General features: G+C 34.7%; 1 protein-coding gene across 1 annotated transcript; it reads right to left on the reverse strand.

The window, feature by feature from the left end:
* LOC108979288 (cysteine-rich receptor-like protein kinase 3) lies at window positions 1-11,591 on the reverse strand. The gene is made up of 6 exons (XM_018949948.2): window positions 10,724-11,591; window positions 10,363-10,437; window positions 2,694-2,723; window positions 1,707-1,793; window positions 1,484-1,516; window positions 1-1,263 (listed from the first exon to the last, which is right to left on the reverse strand). Exons 1-6 carry the CDS (start codon window positions 11,511-11,513, stop codon window positions 170-172), a joined length of 2,109 nt encoding a protein of 702 aa, XP_018805493.2. The 5' UTR covers window positions 11,514-11,591; the 3' UTR covers window positions 1-169.
* Between the last annotated feature and the right edge of the window lie 11,247 nt (window positions 11,592-22,838).

Here is a 22,838-nt window from a genome sequence, read left to right on the forward strand (position 1 = left end):
AAGATTAATTATGACTTTATATTGTCGATCTTCTCTTTTTTCATGGGCTTGAAGCAAAACTTTCATAGTTCGGTTAGTACAAAGTCTTCTCTTAAAAAAAAAACTATAGAAAGAGATAGTTCACTTTTAGAAAGATAAACAATACAAATTAAATAAGACTTTGTTCAACTTATTGAATTGACGATGAAGCTTGATTTGAATTATCTCTATCACCATTTATCTCTCTCTTTAGTGATGGTTGGAGAGGCTTGAGAGGAACTTGTAAGTATTCAACATCTCCTTCAAGCATTTTGACGACTTTGTTCATTGATGGACGATCACTAGGCTTCAATTGTATGCACCATAATGCGACTATCAACATCTTCTTACATATTTTCCTTTCATCTTCAGTAGCATCTTCTATTTCAATATTCTTTCCATCATGGAATTGATCATATATCCAAGTGGGGAAGTAAATTTGGCTTAAATGTTCTGTAGATGCATGCAAGTTCTTTCTTCTGCTCACCATTTCCATCAACAACATTCCAAAGCTATAGACATCAGCTTTGTATGAAACGCCTCCAATATTTTTGTAAAGCATTTCAGGAGCCATGTATCCAAGCGTTCCTCTTGCACGAGTCAAAGGAACAATACTATCTTCCACCGGGTACAATTTTGCTAAGCCAAAATCTGAAACTTTAGGTTTCAAATTCTCATCAAGAAGAATGTTGTGAGGCTTAATGTCAAAATGTAAAATTTGCATGTCACATCCTTGATGTAAATACTCAATCCCGCGAGCCACTCCTAAAGCAATATCATATGTTTTCTCGTAGTTGAGGATATTTGCCTCTGCTGAAAAAATGTGTTTGTTTAGAGATCCGTTGGGCATGAACTCATATATTATGGCACGCTTTGAACCCTGAACACAAAAACCAATGAGTTCCACTATATTCGCATGATGGATCCTTCCAATGGTTGCTACTTCATTGATAAAATCTTGCCCATTTGATTTGGATTGGCTTAACATCTTTACTGCTACAAGACGTCCACTTCGAAATGTTCCTTTAAATACTGTGCCATATCCTCCTTCACCCAATCTTTCCCTAAAACCTTTGGTCATTTTCTTAATTTCTGAGAAAGAGTACCTTATTGGCATGAAGTTATTTTGGCTTTGTAGAAATTCTTCAACTTCATCATACATGGATAAGTGCCTCCTTCGCCATTTATATATAAAAAACACAATCACAAATGGAGCGCCTAATACACTGATTGACAAACGCCATTCTAGAAATGAAATTGCAAAAGATAATTATAAGAAAGTGAGCAATCATGTTGTTGCACTACCAATTACACCCTTTCAAAATTCTTGTGATTTGGCACAGTGTTTATTTTTAATGTTAATTTAATAATGATTTATAACTATTTATTGTTGAGTAGTCTAAAGAATGATTAATTTACTAAAACAATTAAGAAAGATAAAAAGAGAGATAGTACAGATTCTTACCGAGCAGTAATCCAATTAATAAAACTGCCAAATCTGTTAATGATAAAAAAAAAATTAATCTCCACTAAAAGTTATAAGCTAAGAATTGAAGTAAAAGAATTAATGTGCAAAGATGATGCATAGAATGGATTCATCATTAGTGAGATCTAAAAGAGGTATAATATTAATCCAACAGTTTGAGATCATCCACTACAGGAAAATACGCAATTAAGCATGTACGTACTGGGATATTCGATATATTGATACCCATTAGAAGAAGTCCATCCATAATATTCTGCAGTACTGACTCGTAGTATTTCGTTTAATCGGCCTGCGTGGTTTGGCAAAATTATAAAAAAAAAAAAAAAAAAGTTTCACGTCAGCATCTGAATTCAATTTCAAAATTAAGACTAATCATGATCATGTCGAATTAGCTAAATATCATGACAAAATACGATCGATGGTACTTGCTCGTCCAACGCCGGACATCAATAAGTTTATTAATATATTAATATATTTTGGATTTGTAAGTAACATATATGATTACCGCCATTAATATTTGCACCTCTAATATATTGGTTTATAGCATTATGAGAAGACGTAAATTTAATTATTTGTATTCCTCACTAGAGGCCAAACTCTCCCTTAATAAATGGGTCTAGTACGTAAAATATTTAATTTATTGGGTGAAATATAGAGTTAGAATTCAAATTCATGAATTTTACTTTTGTTAGTATTTGTTTATTTTTTTAGCAATTCTACTTCTTGTATTGTATTTTATTATCAATCATAATCTGTTGTGACTTATTTTAAGTGACTTCATAGAATTTTATCAAAATGAAAAACTACTTAAAATGTGATATATATGTTAGCTGGACTGGAGATATATAACACCTCAACCCATATATATAATATTTATTTATATATAAGTAATGCTAGACTGTTCAAGTCCCGGGGCAATCAATTTAAAAAAAAAAACTGGGCATGCCATGAGAAAGTCACTTTTTAAAGGTAGAGCCAACTTTTTTTTCTAAAAATATTGCGTGGGATTGCACATCTTATGTCGTACAAATAAGTTTTTGTATATTATATGTATATATATGTGTGTATGTAATTAATATATATGATCTTATCTCTGAGTTTAAACCATTTTCATGTTTCATTGCTTAAGGAATGAACGGTTTAAAGTTGAAGAAGACAAATAGCTGATCAGACAGATACAAATTCTTACCGTTGAGCCATGACAATCCAGTATACTTCGCTGCGGCACATAGAGACAAGAAATAAAGGTAAGTGATCAGTTAATTTATAATATAGAAAATGATTTAAATAATTTGAATATTTATAACTCACATTATTTTTAGTATTTTTCTCCTCATAAAAACATTCTATGAACTCTAAAATATCTCTATTAATCTACAATTTAATATTAATGCTCCTTTCCAAACATGTATGTGACTATATATATTAAAGTAGTTAATTAAGAACTCGTTCTAATTGGTATTCATGTGATTTCTAAGAGAACATCATAGTTCTACACACTCGTTAATTTTCAAAACATCAAGAGCTGTTGACATGATTATTCGCACGTGCATTACAAAACATAATACAGGAAAAATTACATTTTGAAACCATCAAAACATCATTTTTTTTTTAGTTCGCAGCATAATCTATTAAACTTGATAATCGGATCGTTGGCACCTTTAATTATCAAATTATGTCATACTCAAGTCCTACTAAGAAAAATTTATGTTATTAATTAATTTAAATTTATTTATTTTCTATGTATTTTATGAAATGTGAAAAAAGAAGGGGAAGAAGGATATACATGTAATTTGGTATTATCGATCTATCCTTTAGTATTTTACATTTTTGTATTAGTAAGTTACTCTCTTCTAATCTTATCCATTAGTTTAGTACGTAGGGAAAATATCTTCCTTTTGTTTAATCCTAGCCGTCTGTCCCTGTTGAACTAAGCCCCATCGTGTAAGACCTCACCTCATACGAAAAACCCCTATTCATTTGGTCTTCATCTCTATGCGCCTCTCTATAGGTCCATCACACATTCAGTCTGTGGAACTCAAGGGTGCTCGACGGAAGAAGAACGGGGCTATTATGAAGGCTCTTATGTCTTCTTCTTCTCATACCCTGAACTGTGTCGAAAGAAGAAGCGAGAATGGTGGTTCAGCGATGGGTCCGAAAAAGGGGAGGCTTCTCCTTCAGGATGCTGTTGAGGGTGACCTCCATGAAGTTCCAATTCAATTATCGGCAGAGGTTGGATCCCAGCCCTGCCGACAACCATGAAAATCTTATGTTGGAATTCCTGTGGGCTTGGGAACCCACAGGGAATTCGAGCACTTCGTGATCTGATCATGACAAAAGATCCCAATCTTGTGTTTCTTCAGGAGACCAAGATGCGTGCACAAGTAATGGCCATTTGTAAGTATAAATTTGGCTTTATTAATTGTTTCTATGTTAACTGTGTGGGGCGTAGTGGGGGTTATCTATGTTGTGGAAGAAGGAAATTTTTGTTTCGATTAGTTCTTTCTCCCGATACCATATAGATGCATGTATTCAAGAATCTGACTTGGCTGACTGGCGTTTTACGGGTGTTTATGAGCACCTTGATGCTAGTAGTAGATCTCTTACTTGGAATCTCTTGAGAACACTATGTTCATTTGCTAGTGGTCCATGGCTAGTGGGTAGGGGGGGGGGGGAAATTTCAATGAGGTCTTATATTTGCATGAGAAAAGAGGGGGCAGGCTACGGCCCTATGCTCAACTTGAGAACTTTAGAGTTGTGATGGAAGATTGTGCATTGCAGGATTTGGGCTTTCAGGGACCAAGATTAACATGGTGTAATGGAAGGAGTGGCCTGCAAAGAGTTAGGGAAAGACTAGATAGGTTTGTGGGTAACCAACAATTGTGGGAAGTCTTTCCTCAAACAAGGGTTAGGCATGGTGTTATTGCCCATTCAGATCACCTACCAATTTTCTTTGAGACTGAGTTACCTTTAGTCAGGGGAAAACACCCAAGAAAGTTTAGGTTTGAGGCAATGTGGGTTGGAGAGGAAAAATGTGAACAGATTATTGAGAGGGAATGGGGCAGTGTTCGAAATAGTAACAAGATGGAGGATGTCTCAAAGCTGATTAAAGGATGTGGGAGGGAACTAGCAGTGTGGAATAGGTATTCTTTTGGATATGTGCATGAAAAATTGGCTGAAGTAAGGAGATTGGAGGACTTGCATCACTCGGAAGCTATTTGTCTTGATTCAGTTGGAGTTAATGAAGCAAGAAAGGAAGTTCATGTATGGCTGGAAAGGGAGGAGGTTATGGGGAGGCAAAGGTCTCGAGTTCAATGGCTAAAAGATGGAGACCAAAACACACGGTTTTTTCATGCACAATCAAGTCAAAGGAGGAAGAGAAACCTGATTTGGAGTTTAAAAGATGAGAGAGGAGTTTGGTTTGAGGGGGAGGAAAGGGATTCTCTAGTCACTAATTTTTTCAAAGGCTTATTTACTTCTTCTTTGCAGGGTGGTCAAGATGAAGTTTTAAGATGTGTTGATCAAAGAGTCACTACTAAAATGAATGCACAACTTACTAGACCTTATGCAGCAGAGGAGGCAAGTTGGCTTTGGATCAAATGCACCCAACAAAGGCTCTAGGCTCCAGGCTCTGATGGCATGTCTGCCCTGTTCTACCAATCCTATTGGCATATTGTGGGAGATTCTGTTACTGCGGCTGTTTTGGATTCACTAAATTCTGGTATGCTACCCGAGATGTTAATCATACTTAATTAGTTTGATTCCTAAGAAAAATGTTTGTGAGCAAGTTTCTGACTTCCGACCTATAAGTTTATGCAATGTAATTTATAAGTTGGTCTCTAAAGTCATTGTGAATAGATTGAAAGTCTTATTGCCTTATATTATATCAGAATCTCAGCGTGCATTTGTAAAGGGTTGTTTGATCACTGATAATGTATTGTTAGCCTATGAGTTGGTTAATTATTTGAGGACTAAAATATATGGTCAGAAGGGGTATATGTCTCTGAAGTTAGATAGATATGAGCAAGGCATACGATAGAGTGGAGTGGATTTTCTTAGAGAAGATAATGAAGAAAATGGGCTTTGTTAACACTTTTGTGGACGTGGTTATGACTTGTGTTAAAACTGTCTCATTTTCTGTCTTGATCAATGGTGCTACTCATGGTCCTATAACTCCTAGTAGGGGACTAAGGCAAGGGGATCCACTATCCCCTTACCTATTTCTTCTATGTACTGAGGGATTAATTGCTCTTCTCAAGGAGGCTGAATGTGAGCAGTTGTTAACAGGGATTAGAGTATGTAGAGGAGCTCCCATGATTACACACTTACTTTTTGCAGATGACAGTATCATTTTCTGCAAAGCTGATGGTGGCACTACTAGGCATTTGCAACGTGTTTTGGAAAAATATGAGGTAGCTTCTGGACAGAAAATTAATAGAGACAAAACAGCTATGGTTTTTTCAAAGAATGTAGCCGCTGCTAAGCAAAGAGAGCTGCTGGATTTATGGGGGGTGTGAAGATACCAGCAATATGATACATATTTGGGTTTGCCTAATCTTGTTGGGGGGTCAAAAACCAAAGCTTTTGAAAGTATTAAAAAACGAGTTTGAACTATGCTTCAGAGTTGGAAAGAAAAACTACTCTCACAAGAAGGGAGAGAAATTCTGATTAAGGCAGTAGCCCTTTCTATTCCCACTTATGCTATGAGTTGCTTCATGCTTCCGTTGAGATTATGCCATGATCTTGAAGGGATGATGGCTAGGTTCTGGTGGAGTCAACGAAATGATGAGAAAAAAGTCCATTAGTTGAGTTGGCAAAAACTATGTGTGTCTAAATTCAGAGGGGGAAAGGGATTCAAGGAGTTGCATGCTTTTAATATGTCACTATTAGCTAAACAAGGATGGAGACTGTTACAGGGTGGAAATTATTTTCTGCAGAAAACTTTCAAGGCAAAATACTATCCAAATGAGTCTTTTTTGAAGTCAAGATTGGGAGTTAACCCTTCATATGTATGGAGGGGGATTTATGCATGTAAGAAATGGCTCAAAGAGGGATGCAGATTCAGAGTGGGGTCGGGTGAGCAGATTCGGATGTGGAAAGATCCTTGGGTTCCAGGTTTCAGTGTTTTACAACCTGAGATTCATGGGAATAGGCAGGTGGATGTTACAATTAATACTATTATGGATTTCTCTACTAATTCTTGGAAAATTCAATCTATCCGAGCTCTCTTCAATCCAATTGTGGCTGACAATATCCTCAAGATCATATTCTACTAGCCAATGATAGGTGGATATGGGGTGTGGAATCTAGTGGAAGGTTTTCTGCTAGGAGTGCGTATAGGCTGATTCAATCGCAGATTGCTAACATGTGTGGTGAAAGTTCAGCAATGATGCAAGATTAAAAGTTATGGAAGTGGCTGTGGCAGATGCAAGTACCTAGAAAAATAAAAACATTTGCTTGGAAAAACCCCTATTCATTCGGTCTTCATCTCCGTGCGCCTCTCCCTTCCATTTTCTACGCAATTTCTTAACTTCCAACGAGTAATCCAGCCGAGAATCTCTTTGAGAAGGAAGATCACGCAGGTAAACTCCTTGATTTCGGTTTTTGATTGGCGGATTTCGGTTTTATAGGTTGTAAACTAGGGCTTCTAAGAAAATTTCTCTGCTTGTTTTCCAGCCAAAAACCTTCGAAATTCCTCTTCCATTTCCTTGTTTGATGCTTAGTTTTGCATCTTGGAAGGCAAGCTAAGCCAGGTAACGCTCTTATCCTCAAAATTTCGTGTGGGTTGAAATCGTGCCATGTATTAGGGATTTTTGAATTTCTATGCTGGCCGATTGTTGTGTGGTAGTTTCTAGACTGATTTCTCAATTTTTTCCTCTCATGATTGTTCTAGTTGGTGGTAACCGAATAGAGGAAGGATAATATTTTTATGTTGTGCTCTGTTTTACTCCCAGTCGTGTGCTTTGTAAGGCATTTTTGATGTATCCCTTCCTTGTGTTTTCTTGAGTTTAAATTATGTTCTTAGTTATGTTTAAGCCTTTGTTTTATGTGTTAAATTAATAGAGATGAGAATGTGTATTTTTAATATTTTCCCTAACTTAATAGTCTTAGTAAGCAACCAAGGATTTTATTAAAACTAGTGATTTTTATGTTGTAATTTTCTAGTTTATAAGGGATTCACCCTTGCTGTTTTTTGCTATGTTTAAACAAAAATAATAATGTTTCTTGCTAATTTTCTTCAATACTAGTGTCCTTAGTCTATGTAGTTGGGATTGTGATTGAATGGAGGGATGCTTAAAGGCATGAATGCACTAAAGCTATCAGCTGTCTATGGAGGTGCAGAAAATTCTGCTATGCACTCTGTTTTGAGGCTTAAAACAGTCCACTTCATTCCTTTGTTTAAATTGACTACATGATTTTGAAAGCTATCAAAATGCCCTTTTAATGAAAATTCCAGATTTGTGATGTTCCCTTGTTCTCTTTCATTCCTAAATAATTCCTACGATTTGTACATTCTTAACTTATGGTTTCCATCTATCTTTCATGTAGATAACCCAATGGCCTTTAATGGACAGCAAGCATGCTATTAGTCACTTTCATGAGTTTCTTTAAAATGCTTGAAATGAGGGTCTTAATGTTTTGGCTGAGCGCCATGTATGGTGGGTAATTGAATGGGTTAAGGTTGTGCTTTGTGGATAATGTTCATTAAGTGAAGTGGAGTTAAGGAAATCACTTTAATTTCTTCTTGGAATTAAAGTGAGCCTCTAGTTAAGGGTTTTGGTTAGTGAAGCTTAGAGTGAAATGGATATTGATGTACTTGTTTCATTTCATTGAATAAGAATTTTTTCAATTATTTCAAAGGGAACCAAAGTGTAAAGTTTGGAGGTAAGTAAGTAGCTATGACCATGCTTCTTACTCAATATTTTCTTCTATGAAATGCTTTCTTTATTCAAGTGCTCCTTGGTGACGAAAGTATGTATAATAATGTATAAGCCTTCTTGGTAGCCCATGTTAAGCATCCTATGAATTATGAATGTATGTATATGTATGATGTAAAGCATGCACATTCAAGGTTTAGATCATGAGATTTATCATGCACATGTTTTCGTGAATGCTAATGATTTTCCTTACTAAAGTATGACATGAAATGCATATATTTATGAAAGAAAATGCATGAATTGCTATGAACAGAAAGAAAGGAAAGAAAGAGGAATGAAAGTTTTATGTGTGAAAATACTTAATGGCCAACGACTGAATGATTATGGTACCAAAGGAAAGGGGCAGATTGCAATGCCAGATGGGTCCCATTGATAGTGCCCCCAATGGTGCCATCCTGATTGAGGGATTTAAATATTTCTTAACTGCTTGGTGTACTACTTACCGAGGACTCACCTTTGTTTTAATGTTTTAAACGTTCAGAAAATGTCGAAAAAGAAATTGTGGAGCAAGACAACGTTAGGGAGGGGGAGCTGGACACCTTGCCTACCCTCAGCCTGTGTTGGGTGTGTATAAGATGTTGGGAATTTTATTTTGGTTGGTTGTAAAACTGTGAGAGATGTATTTTAAGACAATATTTTGTGAACCAGGTAGATGTGTCATGACTGTAGTTTTAACTTGTAATTAATGAGATCGTCCTATGTTTTGATAAAGAGGTTATTTTGGGCTTTGAAATATGATAGAAAGGGAGAAGGTTCTGTTTTTCAAATTTTTAGTTAGTGATACAAGTGTCTTTTTATAAACTGTTATTTATATATAAATAAATAAAAAAATAAAAACAGGATGAAAAGTAGCAACTCGTTTCACTCTAGAGAGGGTTGTTACAAAATATAATCTCAATAAAATTAGAGTACCGTTTTCTTTCTTTTTTAAAAAAAAAAAAAAATACAACCCATTTTGTTGGCAATAAATATAAACAACTAGTTGTATAGTCGCATCAATATTTCTCAAGTCTGGGCTCTAGCTAGTCTGTAGGGGCTTGGAAAGAACAAATTTTAGAGAATTCTACGTCTGTATTAACTTTTTATAAAAGATCAGTTACATATTAACTTGGCAAATTCATGAGTTAGCTAGAAAGAAGTCAACTCATAAAAAAAAAAAAAAAAAACTAACAAATCATGGTATAAAATCACTTTTGTAAAAAAAAATGACCCGTAAGGTTCAAAAAAATAAAAAATAGTGGCTGCTATTATTGATTCAAATACTAAACACTAGAACGTGGATTTAATTGAAGAAATATTTTCCTATGATGAAGCTGTTATTATAAAGAGAATACCTACTTATTAGTCTTTCAAATTGTCTAGATAAGATAATATGGAGGTGTTCATCAACAAGTGGTACTAATTTTACTGTAAAAAGTGCATATTATTTACAAAAAGATCAGATATTGGATTGAGATAAAAGCCAGTCTTCAAATTCAAATTGCAAGGAAACTGTTTGGAACAGAATCTAGAAATTAAAAATTCCAAATGTTACAAAAGTTTTCCCATGGCAAGCTTGCTTAGAGGCCTTATCCAATAATTTAAATCTCTTTAATAGGAAAATAATAGAGTTACCAAACTGTCCACTGTGTTTTGAAGATGAAGAAAGTACAATACATGTTCTTCGGGAGTGTATAGCAGCAAAGGATGTGTGGTGTCTTCCTTCAAAGAAAATTCAAGAAAGTTTTTTTACAGCAGCTTGTTTTAAGGATTTATTAGTTGCTATGTATAATATTGCTGATGAAGAACAGAGGAAAGAAATATATTGCTATTTATATCTTGTGTTCTTTCCCTTCTTTGATAGAGTTTTATTAATAAATATAATATTGATGTTGATTCTTAAAAAAAAAAAAAAAAATCTTATGGGGATAGGAAACTCACCTACATTTGCGGCTTGTTGTAGTAAGAAAATAACGAAAGCATTTCCTTTTCCTGCATAAAATAATAACCAAGAACCTAAAAAGGGAAAAAATGGGATCACATTAGCGTCTAGAATCTTCAATTAAAAATTAGATCATTATAATGCTGCAAAAATAGCCCCTATTTATCCCCTTTAAATGGGTATTGTGTCGAGTACTGCTAATTAGAATAGGAAAATATAATATATGTATGATCAGTTGGAGTGGGAAATCCAAGAATTCAGTCAAATTGGAACAACAAATTAATGACGAGATATATCCATCAGCATATATATAATAAGTATCTCATTACAATTCTGATCTCAAATTTATTAATTACTCACCCCAAGGTTTGTTGCAAAAAACTTGATTATTGTCATTGTGGTAGCAATGATTGTATTCACAGCTTCCACAATAAATCCGGTACCATGAAAGCTCAAAACCATATGAGAATACATTGCGGATGTCTGTACAGGAAATATTAAGATCACCATAACTCCTCCACGATGTCAGAGAGATTTGCTCTATCGTGCACGACTCCTCCACATCCGTCACATTCGCTCCACGGCCAACAATAAGATATAAGTACCGTTTGGAATCTTGAGAAAAAGAGGAGTTGGAAGAAGACCCAGATCCCTTATTGATATCAGAACAGTTCGTACTAAAAATAGGCGTGTTCGAATAGAAAGGGGAAGCCGAAGCCATTGGCTTTTCACAGCTCACAATAACCACAACTTTTGAAGAATATGGTGGAATCATCCAGTCCGACCAACTCCAACTGAAATTATCTCGGTTTAGAAAATAACGAGGGATGAAGGAGTAATTATTCTCCTGAATACCTGAGTCTACAATTCGAAATGTGTAGTTGTTGTAATTGATTTGGCTTACGTAGTATTTACTACCATTTAAAAATAACAACGTGTGGTTGTTATCATCACATGAGAGCTCATACCCTTGGTCTCCACAGTTTGGTGAATCGCCTTTTAGTCGAAACGGATAGCTGATGTTGGGGATATTGCCACAGGAAGAAGGAGGACAGTAGTGATCAGTATTATCAAGACTAGAAGCTAGAGGAACAAGGATTAGGACCAGAACAGTACTTATAATGACCCTGAATTTAGCAGGGAAAGCCATTCCTCTTCGACCCAACAATAGAGAAAGCCAGAGATCAGAGAAAGATAGAGCTAGGATTATAAGGAGAGAGGGCGTGGTTTCCATAGCTTTGTTGGCCAACTTGTTTGCTAAGAAATTATATAGATTGCGACTACTCGTGATATTGCAGCCACTTACATTTAGAAGATAAACGTCCAATCAAGTTATTCCTTCAGAAGATATTTTAAAATGGGGATGAAACGTTTTCGTCCCAAAAAGATTTTAGGGATCAGTTGAAATATAATTTATTGGATTGGAAAATCCCGTCCTGAAAGGTAATTTTGTTGGAATATTGGCTCTCTGTCCAAACATTTTGATGGAATGGCTCAAAAATTTCTAATTACAATTAAAATTATCTCTTTGCGTAGTGAGCTCAACTAGTGAAACAAAACTATCTCTTCGCGTAGGGAGATCGATGTCATAATTACAGTTGACATATATAAGTGAGAAAACTATTTTCTTTGAAAAAAATAATTTCAAACTCAAATACAGGTTTGGAGTTGCCTAATTATATCTTTACAGCAACAATTAAACACAATCAATCTTGCACGTTTGCTTTGAAGCCCAATTTTCATAGTTTGGTTGGTAGAAAATCTTTTGAAATAAAATAACGGAATAGATTATACGTTCATACTACGCTTTCTTCTCGGTTATCTCAAAGTTATTATTCTACGCATATTTAATTGCACACATATTTAAGAAATTTGTCACGCCGATCTAAGTTAGAACAAAAATAATTAATATGCTTCGCAAGATTAAAAATTCACTACACTTCCTAATCATCTTTTGTGCCATAGTGTTTAATTATTAATTTTTAACTTAATTTTTGCACAAGTTTATATTCTATAGGTGATTAATTCCAAATCAATCTTAACCATATTCTCATTAGAATAAAAGTAGTCTATTGAGCTAGTCACATGCAAGAACAATTCCTTCCTAGATTGAAGAAAACCATTTGGGCCAATCAAACGCATGGACAGTACATGCTTAAGCTACTTGATACTCTATTTTATCAAATCTTAAAAAAAAAAGTTGAAGACATTCCTGAAATTAGCCTAGTTATAAAATCATTGCATTGGTCTCTATGGTCTAGGATTTAAATCAGGATGCAGCCTTTTCTTGAAAAAAAAAAAAAAAACTATTAAAGGTTTGGAAAAATTCTCTCATCAATCACTATTTATCACTCCACACCCTATGAAAAATCTCTTATATCTTATGAAAAATATATCCATATTTTATGAAAAAATTATAAATGTAGAATATGAAAAATGAATAATAACTTATGCATAAAATTTCATGATCAGAACAGGAAGGCCATTGCTCTTCCCATCAACAGAGTGAGCCAGAAGTCAGAGAAAGATAGGACTAGGATTAGGAGAGAGGGCGTGGGTTCCGCAGCTGTATGCAAAGAAACACACACATACATACATATATATATATATATATATGTAATAATGCAGATAAAGGGGTAACTAAATGATGTAGGTACAGGAGGACTAGTAAACATAAGCCCTCGTTCAATAAATGTTCACAACGACATTGAATTGCATGAGTTGACGGAGTCAATTGTGAAAACTGTGAGAGACGAGGCAAAATTATTATTGGTGGTGCTTTGTCGGCACCTTGCTTTCTACGATGTGGAGGAAATTGTGAAAACCAGATTACACGCCATGCATCGTATGGATTAAACGATTGTGGAGGACTACTTTTTAGTCTTTCTTTTGACTTTTTGGCATGGTGAACCTTCCAAGAAAATGTTAGAGATTATGTCGTTTAGCCCCACTTCACACTGTGTAATTAAGCATAGACGATACTGTAAGAATTTGAAGATGAAGGAATAATCTCAATTCTCATTAATTGTAATGGCTGTATACATTTCGTGTATATATGTGCAAAAGGGAATCTTAACTGATTCTGACATTTGTACAAGCATGTGGTGTGCTCTGCAGTGCACTACCATTTGCAGCAGAGTCTGTTACAACAGCTGCCAAAGTATTACAAACAAACCAAGATATTTACAAACGTGCCAATAGGTCATGTTTCAAGGCTATTCTAAGTTACTCCAGATGATTCCAAGGTAGTAGCAGTCGTGCTGTCCAATATGTACCCTTTGGAACATTGGGATATTATAGAGCAGGTTGAAGTAGTGGAAATAGCTAAGAAGGAGAATTCCTCAGTGGCTTTAATTCACAGCTCACAATAACCAGTACGCCTCTTGATAGTTGAATGAATTGGAATCTCTCATTCATGACGCATTCCCCTTTTTCTCATCTGTGGTGTCCATAGCTTTATTGGCCAACTTGTTTGCTAAGAAATTATAAAGATTGCGACTACTCGTGATATTGCAGCCACTTGCATTTAGAAGATAAACGTCCAATCAAGTTATTCCTTTAGAAGATAAAAGTCTAACTTGGAATTTAAAGATCAAACTATTATCCTACGCGCACATATTTAAGAAATTTATCAAACTATTATCCTACGCGCACATATCAAAATCCAGCAACTACAGTAGCTTTGAGCTGTAGTCCAAGATATAAGATCATTGCATTGGTCTCTATGTTCTAGGGTTTAAATCAGGATCGAGCCTTTACTTGAAAAGAAAAACTTGGCTTGTACCCTGCTCGATTCGGCAGTGCAGGCCTATGTCTGCTAGGCTCATAGCCAATACCAGTTTTTTCTTTTGTTTTTTTTTTTTTTTTAACAGAGTTAGATTTAGAAAAATTTTGGTCGGGTTTAAAAAAAAAACTTATTTAAAAAATATGCCCATACCAGTTTTCAACCCTAACCCGGTTAACTAAAAATTTGCAACCACTCACCCTCCTCCTACATCGGTTACAAAATTGTTCATCGTAGAGAAATAAAAATTTTAGGCCTCTAACCAAAAGTAGTCTATCAATTTCATTTCACACGGTTGGGCAAAACCCAGCCGTTAAAGTGCAATTGAAGTGATCCAATGGGCACTTCAATTCCTAGGCGTCACGTCTAGCCAGGTGTTACTCGGCTTGCAGCAAATGGGGCATGCCACATGGGCACCCCCACTTTATTACAAAACTTATAAATCCAGCTCTTAAACAACACCAAGAACATATGAAAACTAATCTTTTGTGGAGAAGAAATAATAATAGTAAAAGTTTTATGGAAATAGATGCTTGAGGATTTCCTTCTCGAACGACTTCAGATTTTCCTTTCAAGATGTATTTGATAAAAAAAAAAAAAAAAAATCACTGTTCAACTCTATGTGATCTTTATTTTTTCAAAACTAGCACATTTGGTTTAAAAAGTTTACAACTAGCACTTGTATTTATATCAACGTTTTAAAATGGTCCATCCGTCAAAATTAGGGGTAAAAAACAAAACGGTGAACTACTAAACCGGATTGAACCGGTGTCGGGTGGTTAGGTCCAGTCTGGTATCGATTTCATGTTTCTCAAAACCAGTCGAAATCAGTCCGATTTTTATTTTCTTTTTTCTAACACCGGATTAGACCGGTTCATATATTAATATATTTTAAATTTTTATATTGTATAAAATATTTTTTATATAATGTCTTATATTATATATAATTTTTATATGTAATATATATAATTATATATGAAATAATTTTATCTTATATGATAAATTACTGATTAATATAACATTAAATTTTAAAATCCTATATAAATAACTATATATTATCATTATAGTCTATTGTATCAATACTTATATTAATACTATATCACTATAATATGTAATATAATTATAATATATATTATAGTATATTACAATATATTATTATATACTATAATATATATACTAAATAATATATTGAAAAAATCGAATCGAACCGTACCGAAGTCGATAAAATCAAAAATACCAATTTAGGGGTGTAATTAGGGCAATATCAATTTCTCAAATCTCAAAACTAATATATACCAATTCGGCTCAAAAATATATTTAAAATTAGATCGAATCGGACTAGTTACACCCCTGGTCAAAACTCCATTACCCTTCTAACGAAAAATGCTAACCTGGTTGTTGACTACCTTGCTATAAGCAATCAGAAGACGAAATGTGTCATCTTCTGTACATTCAACATTTAAAGATTTTAAAAAATTAGCATGCCATATTAGCAACAACGATAAAAAAAATTAAAAAAAATTTAAAATCAAATAAGTCTTGACATCTTAGAAAATCAACAAAATAAAGAATAAAAACACAAAGAAAGGAAAAACTATTTACTTTTTCTTTAAAAAAACCATAAAATTAATTTTAAAAAATAACTTCATAATCAATAACTTCATAATTAAAAGAACATTGAGATTATTATTAGAAAATAAACAAAATTAAAAAAAACAGATTAAAAAAAAAAAAACCAACAAACTATCCACTGGCGAGGGGTGTCCATGCGTGGCTACCCCATTGGACGACAACTTCTTTGGACCACCAGATCAAGGTTGCCCCCGTTGAGTTTAATAATCTGGCCACCCTGAGGTGTGGCTGCCAATGCGCACCCTTTAAGCGGTCAAATCTGGACAGTGCTACCGACAACGGTAGCCGTCCAAGGCCACCACTTGGTGGCCACCCATGAGGGCGGCAGTTTGCTGCTCTCTTTTATTTTTATAATTAATTTGATAAAGTAGTTAATTTTTTGTTTCCTAATTTATCTTAATATAATTTTTTGTTTATTTGATTAACATTTATAACGTTTTTTAAAAACCCTTATTAACTTATTAAATTCCAAGTGTTTAAAGGTAATTCAATGATATTCTTCATATTTTTGCGTTTTTTCTAATATATTTATTTTTGTAAAATGTGTTGGTTTTCTTTCATTTTAATGTTTGTAAGGAAAATAATAGTATGCCCTAAGAGTTTGTCTCGTCATTTTGACCAATCATATGCATTGAAATGTTTTTATTTTTTATTTTTTGTTTAACGGTTAAGGAAATAACTATTAGTGTAATGATACTTTTTTATTTTTTAAAAATATTTAAAAAAGTTTAAAAAATGAAAAAAAACAAAAAAAGGAATTGACCACAAGCAAGGAATTAGTTCCAAGATGGTCTTTCATAAAACCATCATAGCTGGCAACCCCCGAATTAATATCCCTTTGAGGCACCACCAATATTTAATTCTATCTTACCAGAAGGGGAAACCATCTATCCAACCAGCAATAGTTTTCTTACTTTTGTTGCAATTTTCGAGATGTGCATAAATATCAAGATTCATTATTCTAGGTAGATTTTTTGTGGACTTATTGAAAAAGTTAATCCACGCAGCCATTTAGCAACTTTCCTTCTTGTGAACGTGTTTCATATCTTCTAACGCATAATCACCTGCAATCAAAAAAACGTGTGGCTTAGAAGTTTAGGGAATGTCTTCGATACCTAAGTCAGTAATAGCGAAAGAGATCTTTCTCTAACTAACAAATTAGATGGGTTTCATTGTCATACCTGGATAGTATAAATAGAGCCCACGATATTTCTTTCGCTATGTGATAACTTTCTCATCTGTTATTTGGAATTCAAGTCTTGGAATATTGGGACTTAGCTTATTCCGAATAAACTGATGGCTCCTCTTCCCCAAAGTCCTCATACAATTATTCTTCAAGTGTTAACTCTTATATGCTTGAAATGGACTAGGCCCTTGATTGATGGGTTATTGGGCTGAGCTGTAGCTCAGGTGGGGTGATACGACTCAGCAAGCCCTGGAGAGGATTAAACCCTTTCTAGTTATCCCAAAAAGTCTCATCACGCGGAGCATGATGGGACTTGTAATCATTGCATTGCTTCGTTGTCTGGGTTTTCCGTCTTTTCATGCCCCCTTGTCAGAATGTTGCTTCGTCTTCGCGCTTGTTTGCATACTCCACTTAACTGTCATAGGTATTTATTGTCTTCAAGCACCTTTTTTCCCACTTCTCTTTTGGTTCTCTTCTCTCCTCTCTCGAGCACTCTGCTTCTTTGCATCTTCTCTCAAACTTAATCGACTATGCTTCCATGCATTTTCTCCCAAACTTCATCGTGAGTCCATGGCTTCCTCTAAATGCGACCTTGCGAACCTCCTACTCACCCCGAAGGGGTAGCCGTTAACCCTATTGTAGAGGGGGGATATGTTGCTCGCTCAATTTTCGAAGGCCATTTCATTTAAGTGATGTGACTCTTCACATGTACCATTTCATTTAAATAAGTTGTGACTTTTCATAAGTACCCTTTCATTCTCTATAAATAGGGAACCCCACCCACAAATTCATTAACTCCAAATTCTCTACAAATCTTAGAGTAGAAAATTCTCTTTGTTAAACTAGAGGTGTGTTTTAATTGATTGGTTGCCACCATGATTTCAAATGAACCTATTGCACCCGAGAAATTTGGAGGAATCAATTTTAAGCGTTGGCAAGAAAAGATGAAAATCTTTCTTACAATGCTTAGATTATATTTTGTTATTGAGAATGATCCTCCTTCTGATGATTTACATGAGCCCGCACGTACTATTGAATTGCAAACATATGCAGAAAAAGATAATTTGTGTTGATGTAGGATTTTAAATCATTTAAGTGACACACTTTTTGATGTTTATCTACACATTAAATCTGCCAAAGATATTTGGAATGCTCTTGATAAGAAATATGGTGTACAAGATGCCGGAATGGATAAATACACCGCAAGCCAATTTCTTGGTTTCAAGATAGATGATTCCAAATCTGTGGTAGAGCAAGCCCATGAGTTAACTATTCTTTACCATGAATTGGGCCAACGGGGAATGGGTATTACCGAGCGTCTCCAAGTTGCTTGTACAATAGACAAGTTGCCTCCTTCATGGAAGAATTTTGGCCTATCTCTTAAACATAAGACTGAAGATATGACCATGGAAATTTTGATCTCTGCCATTAGGATCCAAGAACAACACTTAGAAAATGATCTCATCCCATCATTGGTTTCTGATTTTCAGTCTAAAGTAAATATTGTAGAATGCCATAAAACTCATAAGAACCCACTACATCAGAAATCCAAATTCAATAAGGGTAAAACTAATTATGGGAATAATTTGAAACCAAAATCTTATATTAACAAAGATGATAAAAGACCCATTTGTTTTAACTGTAACAAACCGGGTCATTTGGCCAAAAATTGTCGCTATAAGAAGAGGAAATATCAAGGCAATAAACAACCAAGATCGCCTAACCCACAGGCTCATATGGTGCTTTCCGGGACCGACTCTGTTGGAACCGATGAACGGTATGTAACCATAAGTCCTCAAGTTTATCTGGCTTGTAGTGCTACTGATTGGATATGAGACACAGGAGCCAATGTACATGTCACTTCTAACCGCAAAAGTTTTTCAACATATCAAGGTACAAGCGGCATGAAAGTGACGATGGGTAACTCCACCTCTGCACAAGTATGTGGAGTAGGAAAAATTGTACTCAAATTAACATCTGGAAATACTCTTCCTTTAGAAGAAGTATTTTACGTACCAGAGGTGAGGAGAAACCTAATTAGTGGATCTTTACTCAATAGGGCAGGCTACACATTATTATTTCAATCCAATAAAGTTATTGTAACTAAATATGGGTCATTTGTAGAGAAAGACTATGTGAGTGGTGGTTTGTTTGTAATAAATATTCAAAATAATGTAGTAGACAAATTTAATTCTAATAATAAATTTGTATTTTCTACATGTTCCTCTTCAATATGGCATGCTAGATTAGGCCATGTTAATTATCATAATATCGAAAGAATGATGGATTTAGAGATTATTCCTAAAATTCCTGTTGATTTGGATGAAAAATGTTTAATTTGTGTTCAATCAAAACAGCCTAGAAAGCCATTTAAATCTATTATAAGAAACTCATCGCTACTTGAATTAATTCATAGTGATGGTTGTTATTTAAATGGTGTCTCCTCTAAAGGTGGTAATAAATACTTCATTACTTTTATAGATGATATGTCTAAATTTTGTTATGTTTACTTGATGAAGACAAAAGATGAATCATTTAGTAAATTTGTCATCTATAAAACTGAAGTTGAAAACCAATTGGAGAGAAAAATTGAAATTATCAGGTCTGATAGAGGAGGTGAATACTCCTCTAATCAATTAGCTCAATACTGTGAGGAGAATGGTATTATACATGAGGAAACTGCTCCATATTCTCCTCAATCCAATGGTGTTTCTGAAAGAAAAAATAGAACCTTGATGGATATGGTCAAATGCATGCTCTCTAGTTCCGGCCTACCTGAGCAATGGTGGGGGGAAGCAATACTTGCATCTTGTTTTATCTTGAACAGGGTACCATTTAAGGGATCTGACAAGACACCGTATGAACTCTGGAAGGGTAGAATACCCAATATTAATTTCTTTAGAGTTTGGGGTTGTCTTGCAAAGGTTAATGTTCCAAAAATTAAGAAAAGAAAATTAGGTCCCAACACAGTAAATGCAGTATTCATTGGGTATGCTAGACATAGTTCTGCATATAGGTTTTTGATAATCAAATCAGAAGTCCAAGGTATTGATCCCAACACTATCATGGAGTCTAGAGATGCAACATTTTTTGAAGATCTATTTCCTTTCAAAAATAAATTAGAAAGATCTTTACCTACAGTAAGTTTTCCTTCCACCAGTAGTCAACCTACCATTATAAATAATCCTGATAGTGTATCTGGATTAGAAAATGAACTTGGAAGAGGAAAATGAGTTAGAAAGGAAAAGGATTTTGGACATGACTTTTATACTTATTCTATGGAGGAAGACCCATTGACTTTCAAGGAAGCCATGCTTTCTATTGATTCTACTTTCTGGAAAGAAGCAGTAAATAGTGAGATAGAATCTCTTAAGATTAATGGTACCTGGAATTTATGTGATCTTCCACCTGGATGTAAAACCATTGGATGGAAGTGGATTTTTAAAAAGAAATTAAGACCTGATGGTACTATTGATAAATTTAAAACTAGGCTGGTTGCAAAGGGCTTTACACAAAGAGAGGGTATCGATTATTTTGATACATATTCTCCTGTTACTAGAATAACCACAATTCGTGTTCTAATTGCTCTAGCAGCGATCCATAAACTTGAAATCCACCAAATGGACGTAAAAACCGCATTTCTAAATGGCGATCTAGAAGAAGAGATATACATGGATCAACCAGAGGGGTTTGTGGTTCCAAGACAGGAAAGAAAAGTTTGTAAACTTATTAAATCTCTCTATGGTTTAAAGCAAGCTCCTAAACAATGGCACCAAAAGTTTGATGAAATAATTTTATCTTATGATTTTAAGATAAATAAATCTGATAAGTGTTTATACACTAAAATAGTTGATGGTGCATGCGTAATGCTATGTCTTTACGTTGATGATATTCTCATCTTTGGTACCAATATAGATATTATTCTTGATGTTAAAAATTTTTTATCTAAGAATTTTGACATGAAAGACATGGGAGAGGCACAGGTAATTCTTGGTATTAAATTAATGAGATCTCGTGATGGTATTAACATAAATCAATCTCATTATATTGAAAAGATTCTTAAAAAGTTTGAGAGATTCGAATGCAAACCTGTTAGTATTCCTCTTGATCCTTGTTTGCATTTAAGTAAGAATTTTGGAGATCCTGTGTCACAACTGAGATATTCTCAGATTATTGGTACGTTATTGTATATTGCTAATGCTACTAGACCTGATATTTCATATGCTGTGAGTAGACTTAGCAGATATACTAGTAGGCCTGATAATTCTCATTGGAAGGCATTGGAAAGAATTCTTAAATATTTGGAAGGAACCATGACATATGGTATCCATTATTCTGGGTATCCCACTATATTGGAAGCATATAGTGATACTAGTTGGATAACTGGCACAGTAGATAGTAAGGGAACAAGTGGATATATTTTCACTCTCGGTGGAGCAGTTGTGGCTTGGAGATCTTCTAAGCAAACTGTGATTTCACGATCTACTATGGAAGCTGAATTAATAGCCTTAGATACTACCGGACATGAGGTAGAGTGGCTTAAGAATTTATTATCAGAAATTCCACTAGTTAAAAAACCAATGCCAGTCATTTCTGTTCTTTGTGACAATCAAGCAGTGATAAGTATTTGTAATAATAAACACTTTAATCATAAGAGGAGACATTTAAGTATCAGGCATTCTACGATAAGATACCTGATAAAGAATGGATACCTGACTTTGGAATATGTAAAGTCAGAAGATAACCTTGCAGATCCTTTGACGAAAGGACTGGCAAAGTCGAAGGTTATACATACATCAAGGGGGATGAGACTGAAGTCCATTAATTAGGTCACCAATAGTGGCAACCCAACCTTCCTGACTGGAGATCCCAAGAAGAAGGTTCAATGGGAAGAACAAACTATTTGAGTGATTGGATAGTATTATTAAAATATTATTATAGGTTCATCCCTAGGGTGTGAGTGCTACAAATGCAATGGCAAAGGAAAAGCGAAATGCTTTGAATGAGTCCAAGACTAAGGCGAGGTATTGAATTGCAGGTACCCTTGGAGGACTCACCTATGTGAGTGTGACTGTGGGGCCACAGTCTATGGTAATTGGGCTATTTCCTAGAGCGCTCATGAATCCAAGATACGGTGCACGACCTTTATGCACCACCTTGAAAGGAACCTGATATATGCCGTACTATGTGTGTGGTGTGGAGAAGCCTGAGTTAAAGATTCTGGTTCAAGACTTGGTTCACCATGGATCTTTCAGATGGAAACACGCTAACACTAGGTAGACGTTCAAAGCCGCAAGCTACCTCTATTGATGCATAGTACTTAGTCCAAAGAAAGAAAATTGTATTCTATTCTGTTCTTTAAAATATTTTAATCAGGTAGGGGATTGTTGGTTTTTCATCATAGAAATGATTAAAATATTTGATATAAAGTGAAAAATAATGTGAACCATTACCATTGTTCAATGTATCGCTTCGGTTATCTAGATTTTGTGTCTTGGTACTTGAACCAATGTATGCCTCTTAGGGATATGAGCCTTAACCGCTTCTCAACCAAACAAAGGGTTGTGTCCTTTGGTGAATTAGAAACCTTTTCAATGTATTCTCTAATATTTGAAAAGTTGTGACTTCTCAAAAGTGTTCATTCATTTAAGTTGTGACTTTTCACAAACACCATTTCATTTAAGTGATGTGACTTTTCACATGTACCATTTCATTTAATTAAGTTGTGACTTTTCACAAGTACCATTTCATTTATGTGATGTTACTCTTCACATGTACCATTTCATTTAAGTGATGTGACTCTTCACATGTATCATTTCATTTAAATAAGTTGTGACTTTTCATAAGTACCCTTTCATTCTCTATAAATAGGG

The sequence above is a fragment of the Juglans regia genome, chromosome 8 (genome assembly GCF_001411555.2).
Source record: "Juglans regia cultivar Chandler chromosome 8, Walnut 2.0, whole genome shotgun sequence".
NCBI lineage: Eukaryota > Viridiplantae > Streptophyta > Magnoliopsida > Fagales > Juglandaceae > Juglans > Juglans regia.